General features: G+C 41.4%; 1 protein-coding gene across 1 annotated transcript; it reads left to right on the top strand.

Annotated features, from left to right (window-relative positions):
* Nucleotides 1-324: 324 nt before the first annotated feature.
* NKAP (NFKB activating protein) lies at nucleotides 325-18,996 on the top strand. The gene is made up of 9 exons (XM_010375087.2): nucleotides 325-878; nucleotides 5,119-5,199; nucleotides 7,289-7,359; nucleotides 7,546-7,686; nucleotides 9,428-9,491; nucleotides 11,652-11,761; nucleotides 11,859-11,934; nucleotides 13,682-13,831; nucleotides 18,654-18,996. Exons 1-9 carry the CDS (start codon nucleotides 493-495, stop codon nucleotides 18,826-18,828), a joined length of 1,254 nt encoding a protein of 417 aa, XP_010373389.2. The 5' UTR covers nucleotides 325-492; the 3' UTR covers nucleotides 18,829-18,996.
* The last annotated feature ends 2,497 nt before the right edge of the window (nucleotides 18,997-21,493 follow it).

Here is a 21,493-nt window from a genome sequence, read left to right as displayed (position 1 = left end):
ACATTCATACTTTCATACATGACGTACACACACACACACATTTATATACAAATGCATACAGAAAGCACATGAAACACAAGCAGAATTAACTGTGTTGTTCATACGGCCACTCAGTGAAATGTATACGGTATATTGTGTTTGAAATATATATTCAGTGAAATATATACTTCCCTTCAAGTGTTTCAAATTCAAGGCTGAGAAAGGACTTGGTCTCTTGCTTAGACTTGAGGAACCTCACTCGGAACTGGAAGGATGTATGCAATCTAGTTGCCCCACCGGCTTATTTATATTGATACACATATCGCTTCCTGTCGGCGACGACCGCCTAGATCCGGGGAAGGGTTTTGCAAACGTACCCAGAACTGTTTCCAAGGTTTCCTCAGATTTGGGCTGTACCTCAGCGGCAGGTCCCGGGAACCAAGGCAACAGATATCTTCCTAGGCTCGCGAGAGCGCCCCCTTCTCCCACTGCTGCTGGGGCCCCCCAGTAGCAATGGCTCCGGTGTCCGGCTCGCGCACTCCGGATAGGGAGGCCTCGGGCTCGGGGGGAAGACGTCGCAGTTCGTCCAAGAGTCCGAAGCCCAGCAAATCTGCCCGCTCCCCGCGGGGCCGCCGCTCTCGCTCGCACTCTTGCTCTCGGTCCGGGGACCGGAATGGACTCAGCCATCAGTTGGGTGGCCTCAGCCAAGGCTCCCGAAACCAGTCCTACCGCTCACGCTCCCGGTCGCGTTCTCGAGAGCGGCCCTCTGCACCCCGGGGCATCCCCTTCGCTTCTGCCTCCTCGTCAGTCTATTATGGCAGCTACTCGCGCCCCTACGGGAGCGACAAGCCTTGGCCTAGCCTCCTCGACAAGGAGAGGGAGGAGAGCCTGCGGCAGAAGTGAGTGAGACGGCCGCACTTTGTCTTGTACGAGCCTACGTGCCTTTAGAGTCCGATCTATCACTCATTCCGTTTCTGACCATTCGCATTTCGCTCACTCTGCTTGCCTTGCACCCATTTTCATCCCTTTCTTTAATCCACCCTCGACAACCCTTTATTCGTCCTTTTCATTTTCCGTTATCCTCAGGCCCCTTCATGCAGTGGTGCCCTGGTCTCCCGCTACCCCCTTCTGCCTCCTGTCTTGTTAGCGAATATTGCCCAGAGCCTCATAACTACCAGGATTGTAGCATTTACCTGGTGGTGTCATTATCGTTCGTGAATATATTTGTATTCACCACTAGACTGAGCTCATGGAAAGGAGGAGCCAGTGAACGGAAGAGAATTCTGTGATAGTGCCTAATACTTTATAGGCACTCAACCATTGCTTGTTGAATGAAGGAACTCACAGGTCTGAGATAACAGGATATGTATGTAGAAATGTTTTGTGGGGAATTAGGAAGGGATGAAATCAAGGGTTTGAGTTGGAGAGGAAATAAACCTTCCCCTCAGACAAGACGATTAGATGCATGTAGGAAAAGTGATCTGATAAGCTATAGATGACCCCACCTTGAGGAAGGTCTTGTTAAGTGGTCTCAGTCTTGGCGTCGAAAAATGACGCCAGAATGAGGCGATCTCTAATGAAAGTAAGTATTGGAGTGGAAGAATGCATAGCTTGGGGATTGTTTTGTTTTGTTTTAGAGGCAGGGTCTAGCCCTGTCGCCCAGGCTGGAGTGTAGTGGTGCAGTCTTGGCTCATTGCAGCCTCCACTTTCTTGGGCTCAAGTGATCCTCCCACCTCTGCCTCCCTCATAGCTGGCACTATAGGTGTGCACTACCACACCCGGCTTATTTTTATACTTTTTGGTAGAGACAGGGTTTTACCATGTTGCCCAGGCTGGTATCGAACTCCTGGTCTCAAGTGATCCTCCCACTTTGGCCTCCCAAAGTGCTGGGATTACAGGTATGACCCCACATGCCCCGCCAAACCTGCCCTTTTCGTCACTATACTTTATTACCTCCCACTGCCGGAAGAAAAAGAATCAAGACATCTCCCAGCTGTTGGAACTTTAACCTACCTCTCAATTCCTGTAGTATTTCTAAGTTTCTCATCTTTTAAACATATAAGTGCACGTAAATAACTTAGTACAGTGCCTGACACATAATTTAACAATAAACGTAAGATATTAAGACTTACACAGCATAATTATGAGCCTTTTCCTTTCTCCTTAAAACTATGCATTTTTGGCCGGGCACAGAGGCTCATGCCTGTAATCCCAACACTTTAGGAGGCCAAGGCATGAGGATCACTTGAATCCAGGAGTTCAAGACCAGCCTGGGCAATATAGGGTACCCTGTCTCTACAAAAAGTGTTTTAAAAATTAGCTGGGCAAGGTGGCATGTGCTTGTAATATCAGCTACTGGGGATGCTAAAGTGGGAGGATCACTTTAGCTGGAGAGGTCAAGGCTTCAGTGAGCCATGATCTCACCACTGCACTCCAGCTTCGGTGACAGAGGGAGATCCTGTCTCAAAAACAAACAAACAAAAAAAAAAAACTGAAGAGAAGAAAAGGAAGAAAGAAAGGAAAAGGACAAACTCCAGAATCAGACTGAGTATGAAGCCCTTATTTGCCACTTAATAGCTGTGTGACCTTGGTCAAGTTACTTAACCTCTCTGGGTTCCATTTCTTCATCATTAAAAAGGGGATAAAATAAGTACTACAGATTTTGGGATTTTAATAATTAGGTGCCTGGAACATAGTAACTATTCCATAAGTGTTATTAATGTTTCTTGCATGGGAGTAAAAACAGTCCTGAGTTAGGTTGGAGACCCATCTCTCCAAGTTAAATTTTTCAGAAACATACCCACAGGCTATGTCAATCAAAAAGTAAATGGTTTCTTCTTGGAGAATCCTCACCGAAAGATGTCTGAACTGCTTAGATGAAACTTGCATATGTACATTTAGAAAATAATTTATCTTTTTTTTTTTTTTTTGAGATGGAGTCTCGCTCTGTCTCCCAGGCTGGAATGCAGTGGTGCAATCTCGGCTCACTGCAGCCTCTGCCTCCTGGGTTCAAGTGATTCTTCTGCCTCAGTCTCCTGAATAGCTGGGATTATAGGCATGTACCACCACACTCAGCTAATTTTTGTGTTTTTAGTAGAGACAGGGTTTCGCCATGTTGGCCAGGCTGGTTTCGAACTCCTGACCTCAGGTGATCCACCCACCTCGGCCTCCCAAAGTGCTGGGCCCAGCCAATAATTTTTCTTAACATTACAGATGAAACCAGGTGACAACAGGACTTCCTACTGTTTACAGTTTGGTAGGCGTTCTTCCCCCCATAATCCATAAATTCCAAGTACGGCTATAAGTATGTTACCTTTTAAATTGTCTGTTACTTCAGGTGAGAAACCCTCTCAGTCTGACTCTGCATAGTTATAATACCTTTTCCCCTGATTAAGGAAGCAAAAACAATTTATTCAAACACTCATTCCCATTATATTTACTTTGTAAGGATTTTTAAAAACAAATGGAATCACAAGCAGCTAAACTTTAAGAGAATGAGCCTTAGTCTTTGTTTTGTTTTGTTTTTTTAGTTTATGAGGAATAACAAAAATTAGAACAAGAAACCACAGGCATAAAACAAAGGAAGAAACAAATTTTAGTGTCCTTCAAAGAATAGATACAAAATCCAGTCCTTTTCCAAAAAGGAACTAAAAGGAAAACAGAGAGGGAACAAACCTTGTATCTCATTGAGTATAGTTTTTTGTGTGTTTTTTTTGGATTTTTATTTCGAGATAAGAGTCTCGCTCTATCACCCAGGCTATCACGTGCAGTGGCGTGACCTTGGCTCACTGCAACCTCCACCTCCGGGGTTCAAGGGATTCTGCAGCCTTAGCCTTCTGAATAGCTGGAACTACAGGTGCACGCCACCGCATCCAGCTAATTTTTGTATTTTTTTTTTAGTAGAGACAGGGCTTTACCATGTTGGCCAGGCTGGTCTTGAACTCCTGACCTCAGGTGATCCACCTGCCTTGGCCTCCCAAAGTGTTGGGTTTACAGGTGTGAGCCACCACGCCCAGCCCCAAGTACATTTTTTGTTAAATGAAACTTTTTGACTAGGTACAGTGGCTCATGCCTCTGATCCCAACACTTTGGGAGGCTGAGGCAAGAGGATTACTTGAGGCCAGGAGTTCAAGATCAACCTGGGCAACAAAGCAAGACCTCTTTTTTTTTTTTTTTTTTTGAGATGGAGCCTCGCTCTGTCTCCCAGGTTAGAGTGCAGTGGCGCGATCTTGGCTCACTGAAACTTCTGCCTCCTGGGTTTAAGCGATTCTCCTGCCTCAGTCTCCGTAGTAGCCAGGATTACAGGCATGCGCCACCACGACTGGCTAATTTTTCTATTTTTAGTAGAGACGGGGTTTCACCATATTGGCCAGGGTGGTCTTGAACTCCTGATCTCAAGCAATCCTCCCACCTCAGCCTCCCAAAGTGCTGGGATTACAGGCATGTGCCACCGTGCCGGGCTGCAAGACCTCATCTCTACAAAAAATAAAACACTTTTCTTTCGGGCTGGGTGTGGTGGCTCACACCTGTAATCCCAGCACCTGAGGTGGATCACCTGATTGAATTGAACCCAGGAGGTGGAGGTTTCAGTGAGCCAAGATCGCGCCACTGCACTCCAGCCTGGGCGACAGAGCAAGACTCCGTCTAAAAAAATAATAATAAAATAAAATAAAAACTTTTCTTTCATTTTCAGAACTTCAGTTGTTTTCTACGTCTAATGCATCATTTTTATTTTCTTCATTAATTCCTCGGTTTCTGAAAACTGAGGGTTGGACCAAATCAAAAGAGACTTCTCTTCACCTTCCATAAATCTGTAAACAAATGAAGTTACTTACAAATGTGAAACTGTTTCTGTCACATATTACAGATGATGAAATGAGCAATTAAGAGCTGTGTCATGCATTCAGCGGAATGGATGCACTTGACAGTCTCCCAGGCCATCATTTCTATAGTCTGTACCATTTGATAGTATCATCAGAACATCAGACTTAAGTGATGAGTTTACATTTAAACCAAGTTTTTATTCATGTTTAAAATATAAGGGGAAAAAAGGCTTAACTGGACTCCTACTGAATTTGATTATATATTTAGGAAACAACTCAGCCATTGAGTAATAATTTACGTATCTTTATCTGCTAGGAGATTAAGTGAGAGAGAGAGAATTGGAGAATTGGGAGCTCCTGAAGTATGGGGACTTTCTCCAAAGAATCCTGAACCAGAGTAAGTGGTTAAAAAATATATTTTTAAATGTTATAATATGTGTTTAAATCCTGAATCTATTATCAAAATGTTTAAGTGAAGAACTTTAAATATATCTCACATTTTTCTTTCTTGTCATTTATATTCATCTACCCCTTACATTTTAAAAACATAGAACATATCTAAAGATTAAAACATGTTGCTAGTAGATTTTAGCATAATCTAAAATAATTCATGAAGTATAAATTTTCTATTAATAGGAGGGTTCATTGTTAAATAATACACATTATTTTGAATTCTTTTTTCTCAACTCAGTGGCAGATTGCATGCCAGATACTAGCATTACAAAGAGTTTTTTGTTTTTGTTTTTGTTTTTGTTTTTGTTTTTGAGATGGAGTCTTGCTCTGTCGCCCAGGCTGGAGTGAAATGGTGCAGTCTCAGCTCACTGCAACCTCTGCCTCCTGGGTTCAAGTGATTCTCCTGCCTCAGCCTCCTGAATAGCTGGGATTACAGGCACCTGCCATCACACCCGGCTAATTTTTGTATTTTTAGTAGAGACGGTGGTTTCGCCATGTTGGCCAGGCTGGTCTCGAACTCCTGACCTCGTGATCCGCTTGCCTCGGCCTCCCAAAGTGCTGGGATTACAGGCATGAGCCACTGCACCCGGCCTACAAAGAGATTTTTTAAAATGAATATACCAGTATGGTTTTGTTTGGTTAATATTCCTATATCCAATACTGTCTGCAGGCTTAATGCTTTTTCTTTTTGCTTATTTCTTTTCTCTTTGATGCTATTCATATGTTTCTTCTTCCCTATTTCTGTGCCAACTTTAGGTTGAGTTGAGACAATGTGTTTGACAGGTAAACCTGTAATTTGTGACTGAATAATAAAGCATTATTATCTGAAACTTTTTCTTACAGATACCTTTAGAAAATGCTTGAAGAGGCCAGGTGCAGTGGCTCACATCTGTAATCACAGCACTTTGGGAGGCCAAGGCAGGTGGATTCCTTGATCCCAGGAGTTCAAGACCAGCCTGGGCAAATAACGAGACCCCATCTCTATTTAAGAGGGAAAAAAAAAAAAAGAAAATGCTTGAAGAACCTGAATGCATTGAATTAGAGTTGGAAGGAACCCTAAAAATAGTTTTCTTTCTTTTTTTTTTTTTTTTTTTTTTTTTTTTGAGACAGAGTCTCACTCTGTCACCCAGGCTGGAGTGCGGTGGTGTGATCTCGGCTCGGCTCACCGCAACCTCCGCCTCCCAGGTTCAAGTGATTCTCCTGCCTCAGCTTCCCAAGTACCAGGGATTACAGGTGCGCGCCACCATGCCCGGCTGATTTTTGTATTTTTAGTAGAGATGGGGTTTCACCATGTTGGTCAGGCTGGTCTTGAACTCCAGACCTCATGATCCGCCCACCTCAGCCTCCCAAAGTGCTGGGATTACAGGCGGGGGCCACCACGCCTAGCCAAAATAATTTTCTAGACGATATTTAAATTACTCCAAGTGTGATCTTCAGAGGAAAATATTATATGATATGGAAACTCCTTTTCTAAACTATTGTAGAATTTAAATAATACTCATTTTCAGAATTCTCTGCAACAGAACAAAATCTCTTTAGACTGTAGTTTGTTAGGTTTTTGTTCTGAGGAGATAGAACAGTTGCTGCTTTACCATTTGTCTTTTACATGCTTAAAATAAAATTGTAAAGTCTTTCTTCAGCCTTCTTATATCCTGTTTCTTTAATCTTTCCTATGGTTCCTGTTTCTCTACTTTTTCCCTGTGGTTTCTTATGAAAATGTAAATCCTCCATGCTACTTTGTTTAAATAGCACTCTGTAAACTCTAAAGTGTTATGCAGATGATAAGTTATTTTATTATTACAAAGATGGTAGACCCTTGAACTGCACGTTTACGAAAGTAATTCAGTGCTTGCTTTGTTGTTGTTTTGTTTTTTTTGATTCCCAAGTTCTGCCTTAGGATCTCCAATGCTTGCTTTTAATGGTTCTTGGACAATCAATGCTGTTATTGAAAAATTTGGAGTTCATATTTTTATACTCCATGGTCCATATCTCATCACTTTCCTAATTCTTATAACCATTTTATTTAAATTCAGTTCTGATGAACATACACCAGTGGAGGATGAAGAGCCAAAGAAAAGCACTACTTCAGCTTCTACTTCAGAAGGTATTAAAAAAAAAAAAAAGGATATTTTTTTAAATACAGAGCTATTTTATTGAGAGATTTTAAAAAATCAGTTTGTAAATAGTTGAACATTAGACTTTGCTTTTACTCAAATTGCCCATCGTCTATTTCTTTTGATGTTCAGAAATACTTTTATAGACTATAACTTTTTTATTTGTATTTTCTTAGAAGAAAAAAAGAAGAAGAAGAAGTCTAGCCATTCAAAAGAAAGGTCCAAGAAAAGGAGAAAGAAAAAATCATCGAAAAGAAAACATAAGAAGTATTCTGAAGATAGTGACAGTGACTCTGATTCTGAAACAGACTCCAGTGGTAAGAAAGCCAACAGCATTCTGTAAGCCTTGCTTCAAAACTAGTTTTACTTCTTAAAACTTATTTTAGAAGAAGGTTCCTGGAAACAATAATAATACTGAAGATTTTTTGAACACTTGCTAACCTTGTGCCAGGTACCCCAGTAAGCACTTTATATTCATTATTGCCATTTAATCCATACAATAACTGTAGGGTACATCTTATAGATGAGGAAAAGGAGACAGAGTAGATTACAAGTACTATCCCTAAGGTCACACAGTTTGGATTCAAACCTAAGCAATCTGACTCCGTATTGGGATTGGTTGTGCAAAGTTTTACAAGGCCCATGGCACCAGACCAAGTCAGGGGGTTGGGCTGTACCAAAGTAAGCCTTACAGGGCTGCATCAGCCCAGTGGAAGGGCTCTTTTGTTTAATTCTCGTGCCCAGTGAGCACCTCTGTACAGTTTTCAAAAAGGTATGCCATAAAGTGCCTACTTCTTGCTGGCTGCCTATTTGTGGAAGGCACCCTATCTGCGGTAGTGCATTACAAAAAGTCTCTTTTTTGTACTCTCTCCTGTCTGATGATTGACCAGAAGGTGCCTCCTCTGAGGTTAACACATTACACAAAGATTCACCTTCCTCTGATATCGCCGAAGTTTCCTGACCCTCCCTGTCACTTCTCTTCCTCAATGCTGGAAGACAGAACTTTCAAATATTTCTGTATGCATCCCTTAAAAAGAGGCATTTTTTTATACTTAACTATAACACTATCTCATACAATAAAATTAGTAATAATACCCTATATCACCAAATACCTACTTAAAATCCTTCAATAGCACTCCATAGCCTTCAGGGTGAAGTTCAGACCCTGACTCACTTCTCTCTAATCACATATACCCTGTTACACTCTCTTGTAGCATCCTCTGTAATCTGAAAACTACTTTCTGTCTCCTCAGTATTCCATGTTCTTTCTCTTAATTGTTACTTGGTAGAGAGGCCCTCTGCCTACAATGCCAGTCTCTCCCTCCATCCAGCTTGGTTTACTCATTGCACCAATGGGCATACGTTACTTTTGTAATCAAAGAACTACTTTAAGAGTCACCTTTCCTTATCAACCATTCCTCAGCCACCCTCCCCATATCAGTCTGATTTTGAGACTCCTCTGTGTGTCCAGGTTCCCCAAGCTTCCCTCTATCACTCCAGATTGTATTGATCTCTTTACCTGTCTCCTCCATTAGACTGAGCTCCGGGAAAGTATTCTCTCTCCCCGCCTCCAACACACACATACTTTTCTTTCCCTTTTTATTATGAAAATATTTAAATATTCAGAAAAGCAAAGAGAATAGTATAATTAATACCATATACTTATCACCTAGATCTGGCAGTTGTTAGTATTTTTACATATTTGCTTCAAATACGGGCTTTTCACTGAGATAGTCAAAGTTAATTACAAATATTCTCACACTTTCACCCTAAATATTTCTGTATGTGTCCCGTAAAAAGAGGCATTTTCCTACTTAGCCACCACACTATCTCACGCAATAAAATTATTAATAATACCCTATATCACCAAATACCTAGTGACTTTAATTTCTATGTTCATAGTACCTCCTACAGTTCCTGACAAATAGCAATAAATGTTTCAATTAGGTAATTTCTTTGTAACAATAAATGGGACAGCAATAGGGTAGTTACCTACTCAAAAGTACTATGGTTTTAGAGTTAAATTTTTTCTTAATTGTAATGTGCTTTAATTTGCAGATGAAGATAACAAAAGGAGAGCAAAGAAAGCCAAGAAAAAGGAAAAGAAGAAGAAACACAGATCGTCAGTTTTTTAAGTTTTATTATGGAAAATTTCTTTTCTTTTCTTTTTTTTTTTTTTTTGAGACAGAGTCTTACTCTGTTGCTCAGGCTGGAGTGCAGTGGTTCAATCTCGGCTCACTGCAACCTCTGCCTCCCAGGTTTAAGCGATTCTCATGTCTCAACCTCCCTAGTAGCTGGGACTGTAGGCACCCACCACCATGCCTGGCTAATTTTTGTGTTTTCAGTAGAAATGGGATTTCACCATGTTGGCCAGGCTGGTTTCCAACTCCTGACCTCAAGTGATCCTCCCACCTTGGCCTCCCAAAGTGCTGGGATTACAGGTGTGAGCCACCACACCCGGCCAGAAAATTTCAAATGTATATAAAATTACATAAAGTAGTATAATGATCCCTCCTGCACCTGTCATGCAGTCTAAATAATTATCAACTCATGGTCAGTATCTGCCATCCATCATTTATTTTGGAACCAGTCTCAGATATCATTCCATCCATAAGCAATTCAGTACCTTTCTCTAAAAGATAGGCATTGTTTAAAACAAAACAAAACAGAAAACTGGCCAGACACAGTGGCACATATCTGTAATCCCTGCACTTTGGGAGGCCAGGCAGGAGGATCGTTTGAGTCCAAGAGTTCAATACCAGCCTGGGCAACATAGCTAGACCCTGTCTCTATATTAAAAAAAAAAAAAAAAAAAAAAAAAAACCCATAACCAGAATGCTACTATTGTGCCTGAAACATTTAATAATAATTCCTCAATTCTCAGCCGTTTTTTCTGTAGTTTATTCCAATCAGGATCCAAATAATGTCCCTAAATTGCAATGACTGTATTCTTACAGTTTTTTTGGCATGTTCTGTCCTCCGTATTTCTAATAGATTGATAGGTCTAGAGGCCTGACAAGGTTCAGATTTGAATTTGGGGCAAGAATACTTCATAGGTGGTGCTGTGTACTGTCAGGAGGCAAATAATGTCTGGTTGTCTCTTTTTATCGTATTAACAGCCATTGATGGTCATTATCTCGATCCATTATTTCATTAGGGGTTGTAAAAAGGTGATAGTAATCCTGGCTTTATCCTTCATTTATTAGGCGAATAATTCTTTAAGAGAAACTTACCCTCATCAACTATTTAGATACCCTGAAATACAGTTTATATAGTAAGAGCAGGATAATTGCTTGATTGTTTTTGTTTTATTACTTTTCAAATAATGACTTGAATTTTTTAAAAGTTTTATGAACCCAAGGATTTAAACATATTTGACATATTTTAATCCATTACACATAAAATTGTTCATAATGTTCAAATTGTTGGGACTTTTTAGGCTGTTTTTCTGTTGTCTTTCTACAACATCAGAACTGTATTTCATTATTCCCTTTAGTGAATTTTTTTTTTTTTTTTTTTTTTTTTGAGACTGTGTCTCACCCTGTCACCCAGGCTGGAGTGCAGTGGCACGATCACAGCTCACTATAACCTCAACCTTCCAGGATCAAGCCATCCTCCCACCTCTGACCCCACCTTCCCCATACCTGGGACTACAGGCATGTGCCACCACACCTGGCTAATTTTTATATTTTTTGTAGGGACACAGTTTTGTCATGTTGCCCAGCGCTAGTTTCTAACCCCTGGGCTCAAGTGACCTACCTGCCTCAGCCTCCCAATGTGCTGGGATTACAGGGGTGAAACACTACACCCAGCCTCCTTTAGTGATAATTTTTATAGCAAAAGATGATTTGGTTAAATAATAATTTTTAAAAAATTGTTTAGAGACAGTGTCTCGCTCTGTTGCCCAGGCTGGAGTGCAGTGGCTAATCATAGCTCATTGAAGCCTTGAACTCCTGGGCTCAAGTGATCCTCCCTCCTCAGCCTCCTGAATAGCTTAGACTACAGGTGTGTGTGCCATCACACTCAGCTACTTTTTTTTTTTTTTTTAATAGAGACGAGGTCTTGCTATGTTTCCAAGGATAAGTTAGAAGCAGATTTTTTTAAGTAAAATTATCTTGCAAGTTTGAATACTCTGGGAATTCAGATCATTTTATTGTCACCTTTCTTTGCCTTGAAAAATTAAGATATATAGTCACCAGTTCAAAATTTAGAAAGAAAAAGAAAAGATGCCCTCTAACATAGGAAGATGAAGTGAATTTGCATCAAATTATAATCCCTATAGGAAGAAATATAAGAAAAAGAAGTCTAAGAAGAGCAGAAAAGACTCCAGTGATTCAAGCTCTAAAGAATCCCAAGAAGAGTTTCTGGAAAATCCCTGGAAGGATCGAACAAGTAGGTTCTTCTGATAGACTTTAACTCAGAACAGATGAAACATTAAAGTAACCAATTATTCAGAATGTGAATGTGTTTCTTAATATCTTTCATGCAGAGGCTGAAGAACCCTCAGATTTAATTGGCCCAGAGGCTCCAAAAACACTTACCTCTCAAGATGATAAACCTTTGAAGTAAGTAGCAGTGTGTTTATAATATCTAAAGTACCTTCCAAAAAGTCTGGTTCTAACTTACCTTGCCAAGCTTATCTGACTCTGTTCCCTTATATCTACTTCGGGTTCTGGCTGAGCTTGACTACTAAATATTCCCTGTGCTTAATGTGCACTTTGCAACTGTTATGCAGTGTTCAGCTTATTTCTTCATCCAGTATGCCTTCCCTTCTTTTCCCTGCCCTTTGTTTTCTTCCTTATCCCCAGTTTCTTCCTGTTAAAATCCTTACTATCCTTCGAAGCACTTTTCAAAAGGAGATGCATATGCTGATTCCCAATACTTCCCCTACACAAGTAGCTGTGATTTCTATTTCTCTTTGATCCTCACAGAATTTTTTATTCCTTTTTTTCTCTTATTTTTTTTTTTTTACCAGCAGAATTTTTTTTTTCTTTTTTTGAGACGGAGTCTCACTCTGTCGCCCAGGCTGGAGTTTAGTGGCGTGATCTTGGCTCATTGTAACCCCTGCCTCCCAGGTTCAAGCGATTCTCCTGCCTCAGCCTCCTGAGTAACTGGGATTACAGGCATGCGCCACCACACCCGGCTAATTTTTTTGTATTTTCAGTAGAGACAGGGTTTTACCATGTTGGTCAGGCTGGTCTCAAATTCCTGACCTCATAATCCACCTGCCTCAGCCTCCCAAAGTGCTGGGATTACAGGCGTGAGCCACCACACCTGGCCTAGAATTTTCTGTTTGTTTTGTTTTGTTTTTTTGAGATGGAGTCTCTGCCTCCCAGGCTGAAGCACAGTGGCATGATTGAGTTTCACTCTGTCGCCCAGGCTGGAGTGCAGTGGCATGATCTTGGCTCACTGCAACCTCCGCCTCCCAGGTTCAAGTGATTCTCCTGCCTCAGCCTCCCAAGTAACCAGGATTACAGGCACCTGCCACCACGCCCAGACTAATTTTTGTATTTTTAGTAGAGATGGGGGTTTCACCATGTTGGCCAGGATAGTCTCGAACTCCTGACTTCAAGTGATCTGCCCGCTTCAGCCTCCCAAAATGCTGAGATTACAGGCAGCAGTCACTACACTCAGCCTACTTTGGATTTTTTTTTTTTTTTTGAGACAAAGTCTCGCTCTGTCGCCCAGGCTGGAGTGCAGTGACACGATCTCGGCTCGCTGCAACCTCCACTTCCTGGGTTCAAGTGATTCTCCTGCCTCAGCCTCCTGAGTAGCTGGGACTACAAGCATGCACCACCATGCCCGGCTAATTTTGTATTTTTAGTAGAGACAGGGTTTCACCATGTTGGCCAGGCTGGTCTCGAGCTCCTGACCTCAGGTGATCCGCCCACCTCGGCCTCCCAAAGTGCTCGGATTATAGGCATGAGACGCTGTGCCCGGCATACTTTGGATTTTTTAAGGGAAAAAGGGAAAGGGAATCAGCTGGAGCCAGAACCAGTAATGACAATACCTGTAGGGATAAATTAATCCATAATTGTAAACTGTGAATCTATACTCACATCAGTTCTTTTTTTCAAAATATGTCTGCATTTCTGGGTTGGTTGTATAGGTCATAGTGCAATGCAATATTTAATACACTAATTAGGATAAAGCAATTCACATTGAGCTTCCTAGCACACTACTGCTGAGCATTGTTACTCCTACTCTTGTCTGAGAGAAAATGTGGGGTTTTTTGGTGCTCTCTTTAGATTATGAGTTTTTAATATTAAGATGATTTAATGGACCTTTTGTGAATTCTGAATTACTTTGTAGCTATGGCCATGCTCTGTTACCTGGTGAAGGTGCAGCTATGGCTGAATATGTAAAAGCTGGAAAACGTATCCCACGAAGAGGTGAAATTGGCTTGACAAGTGAAGAAATTGCATCGTTTGAATGCTCAGGTTATGTAATGAGTGGTAGCAGGTATGTTATTGGCATTAAGCTCAGTTTCCATGATTAGATCTTCTTTTTTACTACCAGAATTATATTTTCATAATTGATTCTCATTAAGTGACTGTTTCCTATTAAAAGTAGAGTATAAATATTGGTTTGATATTAGTTTTGTTAGTATAACATGGTTTTCTGCAATTCCAAGTATATATGCAACTCAGCTTCAAACTCAGCTATATCTCTGACTTCAAAGAATTAGTCTTTCTAATGTCCTTTCCTAATTGGTATTTGGGTACAGATATTTTATCCACTGGAGGATATCGTTAAATTCAGCTATTTATCACTGTCCCATGAGGAATGTAGCAATTAGGGAAATATTTTCACAAGACAGTGTTTCCTGGTTACAAGTTTGTCTCCAGTTCTTTATGGACCCAGATTTCTGAGACTGAATAACAGAAAAAGATGATAAAAGACATTGGTCAGCTGAGAATATGTCCTGGCTAATAAATAAATGAATAAATATATAAATTTTAAAAAGACACTGGATTCAGCATGGGGAAACGAATATAAAATTAGGAAAGGGAAAAGTTCCAGGAAGAACCAGGAGAATGAGCTAATAGGGCAGGAGTACTTAGATCAAATTGAATTTTGGATTCTTTAAAACTTGATAAACTTTTTAAAGTAGATAACTATTTTTAAATGACACTGAAGGCAAATATTTGCAGAAACCCTGAAGCACCTCCAGAATCTTGTAATTCTGAGGACCAATATTTGAAGTATTACATTGGAGGACCCATGCAGTAAGGCAAGAAAAAGAAATTAGAGACACAAGGATTGGAAAGGAAGGCCGGGCACGGTGGCTTATGCCTGTAATCCCAGCACTTTGGGAGGCCAAGGCAGGCTGATCACTTGAGCCCAGGAGTTCAAGACTAGCCTGGGCAACATGGTGAAACCCATCTCTACTAAAAACACAAAAATTAGCCAGACGTGGTGGTACGCAGCTGTAATCCCAGCTGTTCAGGAGGCTGAAGCAGGAGAATCGCTTGAACCCAGAAGGCGGTGGTTGCAATGAACCAAGATCGCACCGCTGCATGCCAGCCTGGAAAGTGAGACTTGGCCTGAAAAAACAATAATAATAATAATAATAATAAGGATTGGAAAGGACGATATAACAATGTCATTTTTTATCCAGGCACGGTGGCTCACGCCTGTAATCCCAGCACTTTGGGAGGCATAGTCAGGTGGATCACCTGAGGTCAGGAATTCAAGACCAGCCTGGCCAACATGGTGAAACCCCATCTTTACCAAAAATACAAAAATGAGCTGGGCATGGTGGCGGATGCCTGTAGTCGCAGCTACTCAGGAGGCTGAGGCAGGAGAATCACTTGAATCCAGGAGGCGGTTGCAGTGAGCCAAGATCATGCCATTGCACTCCAGCCTGGGTGACAAGAGTGAAACTCCGTCTCAAAAAATAAAGTGTCATTTTTTTGTGAATGACATTGTAAATGATTTGTTTACATAGAAAATCCCAAAGAATCTCCAGATAAATTATAAATAAGAGGAGTGTTTAACAAATGGTTGGATATAAGGTTAATACACAAAAATCCATTGCATTTCTATTTACCAGCAACAGATAACTAGAAAATGTAACTAGATAAGAAGAAAACAACATTTGTAATAGTATCAGAGAATATGAAGGACTTCAGAATAAATCTTAACAAAAGATGCCCAACACTCTGTGAGGAAAACTATAAAACATTATTAAGAGATTGTATATTCAATACAGTTCCAATAAAAATGAATTTCATTTCTATTTACCAACAGCAGAAACCTAGAAAGTTTATAACAGTGTCAGAATATGAAGGACTTAAGAATAAATCTCGGCCGGGCGCGGTGGCTCAAGCCTGTAATCCCAGCACTTTGGGAGGCCGAGATGGGCAGATCACGAGGTCAGGAGATCGAGACCATCCTGGCTAATACGGTGAAACCCTGTCTCTACTTAAAAATACAAAAAAAAAAAAAACGAGGCGGGCGCCTGTAGTCCCAGCTACTCGGGAGGCTGAGGCAGGAGAATGGCGTAAACCCGGGAGGCGGAGCTTGCAGTGAGCTGAGATCTGGCCACTGCACTCCAGCCTGGGTGGCAGAGCAAGACTCCGTCTCAAAAAAAAAAAAAAAAAAGAATAAATCTTAACAAAAGATGCCCCAGGTTCTATGGAGAAAAATGTAAGACTTGGTCTGTATATTCAACAGTTCCAATCAAAATCACAACATAGTTTTTCATGAGACTTATTCAACTGGTTCTAAAATGTATATATTACACTAAAAGGACAAGAATAGCCAGGTCATTTCTGAAGAAGAAGAGCAAGAAGGTAAGATTAAAGAAAACTTAAATAACTGGAGAGATACCAGGTTCATGGATAGGAAATCAATATTGTAAAGTTGTCAGTTCTTCCCAAATTGATCTTTATATTGAATACAGTCCCAATCAAAATCACAACACAGTTTTTCATGAAACTTAATAAGCCAGTTCTAAAATGTATGTGTTAGACTAAAAGGACAAGAATAGCCAAGTCACTCCTGAAAAAAAAGAGGAGGAAGGTAAGATTTCGCCTACAAGATAGGAGGATTTATTATGAAGCTTACAGCACTTTAGAAAGCATAGGAGAACAACTGAATTGTTCAATGGAATAAAATTCAGGCCAGGCGCAGTGGCTCACGCCTGTAATCCCAGCACTTTGGGAAGCTGCGGCGGGTGGATCACCTGAGGTCAGGAGTTCAAGACCAGCCTGGCCAACGTGGTGAAACCTCATCTCTACTAAAAATACAAAGATTAGCTGGGTGTGGTGGTGGGTGCCTGTAGTCCCAGCTACTTGGGAGGCTGAGGCAGGAGAATCACTTGAACCCATGAGGCAGAGGTTGTAGTAAGCTGACACCTCGCCATTGTACTCCAGCCTGGGCAACAAGAGTGAAACACTATCTCAAAAAAAAATAAAATTCAGAGCCCAAAGATACATGTTTGGAACTTCAGTGTACGAAAGAGATAGCATGTCAGATCAATGGGGAAAGAAAGAAACATTCAGTACATGAAATAGGAAAGAAATGGTTATTCATATAAAAAAAGATGAAAGTAGGACCCTGTATCACCAAATATAAAAAACAGTGCAGCAGCCAGGTGCAGTGGCTCACACTTGTAATCCCAGCACTTTGGGAGGCCGAGGCAGACGATTCACTTGAGGCCAGGAGTTCAAGACCAGCCTGGCCAACATGGTGAAACCTTGTCTCTACTAAAAATATAAAAAGGAGCTGGACGTGGTAGCGGGTGCCTGTAATCCCAGCTACTCAGGAGGCTGAGGCAGGAGAATCGGTTGAACCTGGGAGGCAGAGGTTGCAATAAGCCGAGATTATGCCACTGCGCTCCAGCCTGAGTGACAGAGGGAGGCTCCGAAGTTAAATCCACTGACAAAAACTGCTCTTCAATTATAGATTTAGACTTGGTTCTTTTTTTTTTTTTTTTTTTTTTTGGAGACCTAGTTTCACTCTTGTCCCCCAGGCTGGAGTGCAGTGGTGCGATCTCAGCTCACTGCAACCTCCGCCTCCTGGGTTCAAACGATTCTCCTGCCTCAGCCTCCCGAGTAGCTGGGATTACAGGCACCCGCCACCACACCCAACTAATTTTTGTATTTCTAGTAGAGACGAGGTTTCACCACGTTGGCCAGGCTGGTCTTGAACTGACCTCAGGTGATCTGCCCGCCTCAGCCTCCCAAAGTGCTGGGATTACAGGCGTGAGCCACCGTGCCCAGCCTAGACCTGGTTTTTTTGGTTGTATGGTAAAGTAGAACCTTGAAGGAAGTTCCTTCTGATTAATGACTAGTTAAATGTTTTATCTATCCTGCTATCAATTCCACAAAGGCAAATGGATATATCACCTAGGAAGTTTAATAATTTGACCATTTCTGGTTGTTTTACTGGAAACAAATTAGACGTATACCCTTACTATTTGAAATTAATGATAGCAGCCGGGCACGGTGGCTCACACCTGTAATCCCAGCACTTTGGGAGCCGAGGCGGGTGGATCACCTGAGGTCAGGAGTTTGAAACCAGCCTGGCCAACATGGCGAAACCCCATCTCTACTAAAAATAGAAAAATTAGTCAGGCGTGGTGGCACACACCTGTAGTCCTGGCTACTCGGGAGGCTGAGGCAGGGGAATCACTTGAGCCCGGGAGGCAGAGGTCGCAGTGAGCCAAGATTGCGCCACTGCACTCCAGCCTGGGTGACAGAGCCAGACTACATCTCAAAAAAAAGAAAAAAAAAAAAAGGATAGCATGTACTATGTTGACAGAATATCAGAGATCATTATTTGAATAGTGGAAATCAATCAAAGACATATCAGGGCCGGGCACGGTGGCTCACGCCTGTAATCTCAGCACTTTGGGAGGCTGAGACAGGCGGATTACTTGAGGTCAGGAGTTCGAGATCATCCTAGCCAACATGGTGAAACCCCGTCTCTACTAAAAATACACAAATTAGCCGGACCTGTAATCCCAGCTACTCAGGAGGCTGAGATAGGGGAATTGCTTGAGCCAGGGAGGTAGAAGTTGCAGTGAGCCAAGATTGCACCACTGCACTCCAGCCTGGGCGACAGAGCAGGACTCCATCTCAAAACAAAACAAAACAAAAGGACGTGTTAGGCAGCTAAAATATTAATAAATGATCTTTTGGAAATTTAACCCATTTCAAAAACAGTTTTTACTTGTCAGCTGTTAAATAGACCACTCTGGGTAAGAAAGGATTAATGAGGATGTACTATGAAAATAATTACTGAGAAATTAAGCCAAAAATAAAATTCTCTCCAGGCATCGCCGAATGGAGGCTGTGCGACTGCGAAAAGAGAACCAGATCTATAGTGCTGATGAGAAGAGAGCCCTTGCATCCTTTAACCAAGAAGAGAGACGAAAGAGAGAGAACAAGATTCTGGCCAGTTTTCGGGAAATGGTTTACAGAAAGACCAAAGGGAAGGATGACAAATAAGGATTTTCTGATTGTCCAGAAGACATTTTTAACAACAAAAAAGAAAGTCTGGGTTCCACACATACATATAAAAAGATTATTATGTTCTGAGAAAGCTTTACAGTGCTACTGTGCCTTCTATTTAATTCTTTCAGTCCTTCAATAAAAAGCTGCTTATTGATATAACTTCAGCAAGTTCTTTGGGTTATTTTGGATTGACCATAATAACTTTCTGGTTTAAAAATTCAAATTATGGGCTGGGCATGGTGGCTCACGCCTGTAATCCCAGCACTTTGGGAGGCCAAGGCAGGGGGATCACTTGAGGACAGGAGTTCGAGACCAGCATGGCCAACATGATGAAAGCCTGTCCCTACTAAAAATACAAAATCAGCCAGGAGTGGTGGCGCACACCTGTAGTCCCAGCTACTCAGGAGGCTGAGGCAGGAGAATTGCTTGAATCCAGGAGGCGGAGGTTGCAGTGAGCCGAGATTGTGCCATTGCACTCCAGCCTGAGCAAGAAGGGTGAAACTGTGTCTCAAAAAAAAAAAAAAAAATCCAAATTATGATTAAAATCCTACTGCATTGGAGGAGGTGGCATGAAAAAAAGTGTTAGTGAGATGAGAAACTTCAATCTCACACCATGAGACAGTGCTACTATTAGCTCTTAGGTGATGCCTGCCCCACCCCCACCTTTACCCCAACTGAACTTTTAGGAAATTATCACTCCTCTGTGTTGAATGTGTTACAAGTGGACTTGATAGAAACATATAGGAGCCCACTTTTGTTAACAAAATGAAGGCATTGCTGTGAAAAGCAAATCTGGAATTTGAAAACTGACTTGTGTAGTATAATATATGATCTGCCCTGGAAATAATGGGTTTTGATTTAAGTCCCTACCTCCACTCTAAAACCAACAAACAAACCAAAAAGCAAACTAACCCACAGATTTGTTGAATTGAAAATGTGAACATTAGATATTTTAAATTGTTTCTTTTTTGAGATGGAGTTTTGCTCTTGTTGCCCAGGCTGGAGTGCAATGGGGCGATTTCGGCTCACCACAACCTCTGCCTCCTGGGTGCAAACAATTCTCCTGCCTCAGCCTCCTGAGTAGCTGGGATTACAGGCATGTGCCACTATGCCCAGCTAATTTTATATTTTTAGTAGAGATGGGGTTTCTCCATGTTGGTCAGGCTGGTCTAGAACTCCCAACCTCAGGTGATCTGCCCGCCTCGGCCTCCCAAAGTGCTGGGATTACAGGCATGAGCCACCGCGTCTGGCCTAAATTCTTAATAAGTTACTTAAAAATGGTTCTTTCAAATATAAAGTCTTAAGAAGTCTACTCTTATGCCCATGTAAGTACTTTATTTCAATCTGAGCTGATACGAGCTTGAGGATAGGATGACATCCAAAAGAATAGGAGTTCTGATAAGGAAAAATATAACGAGTCAGTATTTTAGCTTAATTGTTTCATAAGAGAAACTAAAATGATATTAAATATTTTTAACTGTCTTTCATATACTAAGTAGATTTCATTTTATACACTGTTAAACCTGTTTATTTTTAAGTTGGGGAGAAATGGAAAGTTGTGGGACTCTTGATATCATGATCTTGTTCTTTCGTTTATTTTGTTCAATTTTGTTTAGGTCAGAAGAGTGAATGGGGGAGGGAACCCTGAAAGTTTTGGCTGCTTTCGTTAAGGTTGGTTTTCTGTTTTCTGTTTTTTGTTTTTTGAGATAGAGTCTCACTCTGTCACTCAGGCTGGAGCCCAGTGGTGCGATGTTGGTTCACTGTAACCTCTGCCTCCTGGGTTCAAGTGATCCTCCCACCTCAGCCTCCTGAGTAGCTGGGATTACAGGCACTCACCACCCCACCTAGCTCATTTTTGTATTTTCAATAGAGATGGGGTTTCGCCATCTTGGCCAGGCTGGTCTCGAACTCCTGACCTCAAGTGATCTGCCCGCCTCAGCCTCCTGAAATGCTAGGATTACAGGTGTGAGCAACCGTGCCTGGCTGTTTTTGTTAAGGTTGTTTGATCTGCATTATTATTACATGCCTATGATAAATTTAAATTACCTGGGTGATAAGGACATTCTGATTATACTATTGTAAAATGCCCTCTTGCCTTATATTTTTAAGTGATTGTTTTTCAAGTGTTTAAATAAGGCAGTCATATTTCAAAGTATAGAGCAAAAGTTTTTTTATTATTATTTTTGAGACAGGGTCTCCCTCTGTCACCCAGGCTAGAGTTCAGTGGTGCAATCTCAGCTCCCTGCAACCTCTGCCTCCTGGGCTCAAGCAATCCTCCACCTCAGCCTCCTGAGCAGCTGGCACTACCAGTATGCACCACCATGCCTAGCTAATTTTTGTATATTTAGTAGAGACGGGGTTTAACCTTGTCTCCCAGGCTGGTCTCGATCTCCTGACCTCAAACAGTCCGCCGCCTCGGCCTCCCAAAGTGCTGGGCGTGAGCCACCACACCCAGCCAAAAGTTTTATTATTAAATAGTATTAACAGTCATAAATACTATTAAATATATGTTCCAGGAAATGTCTACTTTTAACCCGCAACTACTGAAATAAAGAGCATGTAGCGACATTAATGACCCCTGAATTTCTGTTTATTTATACCTAATCATAGTTGCTGCCTAGCCTAATAAATCTAGTTTTCAAAAGTTAAAAAGAAACTA

This window comes from Rhinopithecus roxellana, chromosome 7 (assembly GCF_007565055.1).
Source record: "Rhinopithecus roxellana isolate Shanxi Qingling chromosome 7, ASM756505v1, whole genome shotgun sequence".
Taxonomy (NCBI): domain Eukaryota; kingdom Metazoa; phylum Chordata; class Mammalia; order Primates; family Cercopithecidae; genus Rhinopithecus; species Rhinopithecus roxellana.
This window is presented reverse-complemented; position numbering and strand designations above follow the sequence as displayed.